Genomic DNA, 6,897 nt, shown 5'->3' with positions numbered 1-6,897 from the left:
TTCTTTTTTTTTTAAATTTATTTTTTATGGCAACATTGGTTAACAAAATCCAATGTTTCAGCTATACACTTTAACAGTAAGGCATATATATGTTTACACTCTGTGTTCATCTCCCCTAGTTATATTTCTTTCTGTCATCATGTATTTGACCCCCTTCAACCCATCTACCTTCCCCTTTCCCACTCCCCCCTACACATGAAATTCTTGATGAGAGAAATACCCAAAACTTCGGCTACAGAAATTATTCAAGATATGCTATCATGCTAAAAAGTTGAAATAAAATTGTTCATGTCAAACTGTAGCATAATGACATTAATTTGATATTGCAATATTTCTCTATTTTAAAAAAGGCATTATCTATAGTTTTGGTGTTTTACAAGTAGAATGAAGTTCAACAAGTAAGGCATTCAAATATGTGTTTGACAAGCAGAACCTCATTCTGATCTGAAAATTTGGTTGATTTTTAAACAACATTAATGGAATGTTAGCTGTTTCATTATGCTTATTTAATCAGGGAAACAATTAAAATATGGTACCACTCAAATGGTGACTGTTGGCGAGGTAAGAAATTCACATTAGCTGGTTAGAAAGCCAGATTTATTATATTTTAAAATATAGTATTTTATTTCCCTGGTGCTTATGTATATATAGATATTATTGACCCTTACAATTTATCTCTAGACAAAGAAATAAAATAAAACAAAAATACTAATTAATAAGACACATTAGCTAAATACATACACATTTTTTACAGGGTTGTATAGCCTGCTCCTGTTAAATATATTAAGCAAGGACTAGTTTTTAAAGCTTGGAATTTCTAGTTATCCATTCTGTAAGGACATTTCTCATGATTTTACTCCTTGTCACTTATTTTCACTTAAGCAGGTTTACATTGCTTTGAACCCTATAAAGTGAGGAAAATAGAATATAGTATCAGAATTCTCCTTAAGTTGATAGAGGTCAAGACGTGGTTAGTTGGGCCTCAGGAGCTCACGACACTAAGATAGAGATGAGTTTGCTGGTTTACTTGCTAGCAAGAGCAGATTATTACCTTGACTCAATTGGCGGTGGATAAGGCAGTGCCATCACTATGACCTAGAAAAGGGGAAAATGTAAACCCATTAGCTTGAAAACTAATGAAAGATTTTCAGAAACATTTTCTATGAACAATGGGAGGGCCAGCCTCATCATATTCCTGTTTACTGATCCACATCTGTTGGAATGTGGATAGGCTGGCCAGAATGGAGCCCCCGATCCAAACGGAATACTTCCTCTCTGGTGGAGCTATGATCTTGATTTTCATGGTGCCAGGGGCCAGGGTTGCAATTTCCTTCTGCATCCGGTCAGCAATGCCCGGGTACATAGTGCTGCCTCCAGACAGCACGGTGTTGGCATATAGATCCTTGCGAATATCCACATCACACTTCATGATAGAGTTGAAGGCTGTCTCATGGATCCCACTGGACTCAATGCCTAGAAAGGAAGGCTGGAAAATGGCTTCAGGGCATCGAAAGCGTTCATTCCCAATAGTGATCACTTGCCCATCAGGAAGCTCGTAGCTCCTTTCAAGTGAGGAAGATGCAGCAGCACTGACCATCTCTTGCTCAAAGTCCAGGGCCACGTAGCATAGCTTCTCTTTGACATCACGAACAATCTCCCGCTCAGCTGTGGTGGTGAAGTTGTAGCCTCGTTCTGTCAGGATCTTCATGAGATAATCAGTCAGGTCTCTGCCAGCCAGATCCAGACGTAGAATGGCATGGGGCAGGGCATACCCTTCATAGATGGGCACAGTGTGAGTGACTCCATCCCCAGAATCCATCACGATGCCTGTGGTCCGTCCGGAGGCATAGAGAGAGAGCACAGCCTGTATAGCCACATACATGGCAGGTGTGTTGAAGGCCTCAAACATGATCTGAGTCATCTTTTCCCGATTGATCTTGGGGTTGAGGGGTGCCTCAGTGAGGAGGATGGGATGCTCATCTGGTGCCACTCGTAGCTCGTTGTAGAAAGTGTGGTGCCAAATCTTCTCCATATCGTCCCAGTTTGTGACTACTCCATGCTCAATGGGATACTTCAGGGTCAGGATACCTCTCTTGCTCTGGGCCTCATCCCCCACATAGCAGTCCTTCTGGCCCATGCCTACCATGACCCCTTGGTGCCGGGGACGACCTACCATGGAAGGGAACACAGCCCGAGGGGCGTCGTCACCACCAAAGCCTGCCTTGCACATCCCCGACCCATTATCCACGACCAAGGCAGACAGATCATCATCAGTCATGATGCTGGCTGGAATCTTCCAAGCGGGTGGGCAGAAGTTAAGTGTGGGGTAAATCCCAGGCTATGGTGTGCAAAAGAGAAAATGAACAGGCTGAAAACACTGCCTTCAGAAAGGGGAGCCTGTGCTGTCATGACAGGTATTTAAAGGTACGCACTGGCCCCACCCAGGTCCCATCCCACCACTTCCCAACGTTTCTGAGTGGTGTTGCCTTTGATAATAATTATGATGATGATTACCTAATCGTTAGTAGATCTTCCTTCATAAAGAGAAAATTGGCTACCAACTGGCCACATCTCAGGTTACTGTAATTAGGCAACCCACACATGGCTGTCAGCCTGCTCTGGAGAGGTCTCTAGGTAACTATGCTGATGCGATGAGAGACGTAAAGTAAGATGAAAGGAAGCGAGTGCTAGGTGTGAGTGACACTGCCAAGAGGCCACTTTCTCTTCAGTTTATCCCCTGGGTCCATTTTCTACACCCCTCTCAAACTATCGACCTTGAGAAGTCCGACTCTGTGAACTTCACTTTTTCAAGATTTTCTTTCTCATTACATTTCTAATCCCACAAGGTGTCATCATGGTTTTGAAATACTGTTTTAATGAATGAAAATAATGAATGACCAAGGGTGGTCCGGCAACTCTAGTTGTAATGCATTTGTGTTGTGAAAAATTTAGGGATATTTAATAGACTTCTAATCAATCTGATCAAGTAAACACAATAAAGTAACTAATACAGTAAACCACTACATTTTTCCTGATGTCAGTTTCATTAAGCATTGCTAAGCCTAGACAGTGCTCATAGAACTAGGTTTATCAGGCTCATATTGAGACTACACAGAGGCTGAATGTCCAACTATCCTGCATGATTTATCGGTTAAAATGCAGGTTATAAAATTTTAATTAATTTGCAATATTTTGAATTATACAACAATGAACAATATTAAGCGACAAGATACATTTTAAAATAATATACTGAACTGATCTTTAAAGCATTGTGATCTTCAAGATTTATATACTGAATTATATCATTAAACCTCTTTGTAGTTATGAAAGTGTACACAATTGGAATAATATTAGCTTTCCTTTGATTTTAGGATATATTATTCCCTGATTATTTCTTAGGAACAGGTTCTTTGAATTTTATTTTTAGTATAGAAATATAGACAAACTGGTAAAATGTGCGGTATGATAAAATGTAGGATTATAGCAATGTAATATGGAGGAACAACAATTAAGAAAGTTCATTACGTTGCTTCCATATGTGTTAGATAATTAGGATATAATTTTCCCCTCAGTTCTTCTAAAGAAAAGCAATTTTTTATGCCATCTGAATTCTCTAAAATCACTTTGATTTTGGTACATTCATTTGTTTATTCATTCAGTAATGGTCACTTTGTAAGAGGTAGCAACAGCCCTGCAGTACTAGGCAGAAGTACACCCTTCGTCTCAATGCCAGAGAACTAGCCAGTGTCTTAGCTCACTTGGAGACTCATGATATTCCGTGTCTAGCCCTCTTCTTTCTCTACAGCTTGATGTAGAATTATTTTTATTCTGGATTTATCTGGTGCTTTCCCCTATAATGTGCCTTCAAAACCTTCTTGCTGACAATCGGTCATGGCAGAATGTGTGTTTCACTACAAAATCCATACTTTTGCTTTATTTTCTCACCAGGAATGTCCTTTTTCTTAATTTTTTTCTGCAACTGCAAAATCAATTCCTCCTTCAACAGAATTAAAGAACTCACCTTCAAACCTTCAACTGAATGGTTTTGTGAACTTCCTTTTTATGTAGCACAACCAAACTTTTGATTAAAACAATATTTTATTGCTATAGGATGGTGCTTCTGAAAACGTCTTTTTTTTTTTTTTTTTAGTATATTTTTAGTAAAGAAAGTAAAGAAACTACATGAACATGCTACAAAACTGAGATGAAAACACATTACATTTAGCACCCGTCCTCACTCAGGATTCTCCTGTCTGGAATATAAAATAAAGTCATGTTAGTGCAACCTCTAGATTCTAGATTTACTACTATGCTCTCCTTGGAATTCTCCTTGACCTGATTGCTGTAGAAAAGATAAGTAAAAAAATAGCATGAGAGCAATTTCAGGAATGGGCCATATCAAAGCAAAAACTAAATCAAGAAGGCAAATGCATTCTTTGACTTTTAGCCATATGGGAAGTAGAGCCCTTCAGGATTCAGTTTTCAGATGCCAAATGGCGTTGTCTCTGAATATCCAGACTTGACCGTGACATGCCAAGGATTAGTAATAGAAAGAGGGACAAGGACTATGGTGTAGGAAGTGTGATGAGACTGGAGAAGACTGGGGTAATTGAATAAATGTGATGGTCTCCAGCACAGGTCAAGAGTTTTGTGCTTGAAGATGGATAGAAATTATAGATAATAGAAGTGAAGGTTGCAAAAGTAGAGAATAATAAAATAAAATCAAAACAAAGTCTTTAGTGATCACACCACCTTAAAGAGTATGAGTTGGAGTCAGGGAGAGTTCACTTGGGAGTTGAGGTAATTCTCTGAGTGTGAGGGACCCAGTGACAGTTAGAGAAGAAAAGACTGCAAATGCAGGTGTGATCCGATATAGGCTAGGCTAATAACGAGTCCAGTCTTCCATAAAAACATAAAGAACAAAACATGAAAAATACGCTGCAGCTACTAGATTGTGTTTGGTGTTTCTTCTTCATTCTGACTTTGTGGCTGCTCAAGTTGTACACCTGATTTCTTGCACATTTTCATTAAGATCATCTATAAACCCTTGTCTAGTTTTAACTACAATGAGATTATGGATTATCAAATAATAGAAAACAGCCAATCTCTCTTCTCTGAACAAGTGCTTGCAGCTACGAAAACGCATTGTCCTGGGTAAAGTACATAGAAGGTGGATGACTCAGGACTTAAAAGTGTAATTCAGTTTTAAAAGTTGCATACTTCATTTCCAGGGGAAATCTTTTGATTGGTCAGATATGACTCAATGTAGTTCTTTTTTCTTTTTTAAGCCAAGGGAAGCAGCCTTTCTGGGGATCTCTGGAGACACAGTTGGGAAATTTACTTCAGGTATCTGGGACTAGTAAGACCTCCTGAGGCCCCGGGCATAACTTCACTGACCTACACAATGTTCTATGAACATTTTCGAATTTTTAGTTTTGAGTATTTATGACGTAAGGAGATTTCTAAATTCCTGCTTATACTGAAAAAATAGAAAGATCAAGCAATATTGGACCTCATTCCCAAACTACGGCTGAATAAAAGGGGTGTGGGTTCTCCCTTCTCCCTTAACCCCCATGTCCCCTGTGTCCCCATAGCATGCCCCCACTCTATGGAGTTTAATGTGTTCTGAGAAACCAAAGAGAAGGATGTGTTTTGGAGGCGTAAGGTTGGGAAGAGGACAAGTGGAAGCCTGTATTCTATGGTCATATCTTGTTTGGGGGATGGTTTTGTATCTATGAGAGGGTGAAAATACTATGTGGCTGAGCTTTACTTATATGACAAATGCCCAAATATAACACATCTTTAGGAATTTAAAAAGGAATGCAATTCAAAAGGTGTTGGGGCTGGGAGGGCGGTTCTGTTTTTCATTGTTTAATTGAGGATAGGATATGGTGGAGTGGGTCTTGTTACAGAAGAAGGGATTTTAACTAAACAATTAGGAGAAAATTGCTGAGAACATAATGAATCACAACTTTGTTTTCTGGTGAACTGTCTGTTGCTGCCTTGAAGGGGAGATTCAGAGATCTGGCTCTGGGAATTTTTCTGTTTTCTAGTTGGACAGATTGAAGGAGACTGGACTGGGTTTTTCAGTGACATCACATTCTGGGGCAATTTTTTCTCTGTAAAGCAGGAAGGCCACCATTATGAGGGAAATGGATACATTTTCACTTCTTCAGATCCCTTCCTTCTGAAACTATGAGCTCTTTGAAAAAGGATGCCCAAAGATGCTATAAGAATTTGCCCAAGGAAGGCGTAGGTAGGAGCATTCAGAACAAGTCTTCCTTTTGTTCCATCCAGCTACATAAGGAATCTGGGTCAAACTAGTGAAGTATCAGAAATAGACTTCGGAATTAAAATAAAAGAGAAAGAATTCTTTTGTTGATATCCCTGGTTAATGTCATTGATATTTACAGTTTGAACCAAAAAAGGAAGAAGAAAGAAGGGCTTCAGGTTAGATAAAAAGTTAATTAAAAATATTTTACAAGACATAAAAAAATGCAAAAAAATTTGGGAATATTAATGCCAGGGCAAGATTTGACAAAGAAGGTATAGTTGACCCTTGAATGATGTGGAGATTAGGGGCACCAAACTCAATGCACCTGATATCAGTGTGCAGCTTTTGACTTATCTCCTTGCTCCGACTTAGCTACTGATAGCCTACTGTGGATCGGAAGCCTTACTGATAACATAAGCAGCCGATGAACACATATTTTATATATTATATGCATTAGATACTGCATTCTTACAGTAAAGTAAGCTAGAGAAAAAATATTATTAAGTCAATCATAAGACAGTGAAAATACATTTATAATATTTATGGGAAAAAAATCTGTATGTAAGTGGACCCATGTATTATTTAAGGGTCCATTATAGAGTGATTGGGAAGATGTATTTAGC

The 6,897-nt window shown here is 38.9% G+C and overlaps 1 protein-coding gene across 1 annotated transcript; it reads right to left on the bottom strand.

The window, feature by feature from the left end:
* Positions 1-957: 957 nt before the first annotated feature.
* On the bottom strand, positions 958-2,292 carry ACTBL2 (actin beta like 2). The gene has a single exon (XM_016160466.2). The coding sequence runs from the start codon at positions 2,276-2,278 to the stop codon at positions 1,148-1,150; it is 1,131 nt and encodes a 376-aa protein (XP_016015952.1). The 5' UTR covers positions 2,279-2,292; the 3' UTR covers positions 958-1,147.
* Positions 2,293-6,897: the final 4,605 nt, after the last annotated feature.

Source organism: Rousettus aegyptiacus, unplaced genomic scaffold, assembly GCF_014176215.1.
Source record: "Rousettus aegyptiacus isolate mRouAeg1 unplaced genomic scaffold, mRouAeg1.p scaffold_m13_p_8, whole genome shotgun sequence".
Lineage (NCBI taxonomy): Eukaryota > Metazoa > Chordata > Mammalia > Chiroptera > Pteropodidae > Rousettus > Rousettus aegyptiacus.
Note: the sequence above shows the minus strand (reverse complement) of the source record. Positions and strands in the feature narration are given on the sequence as shown.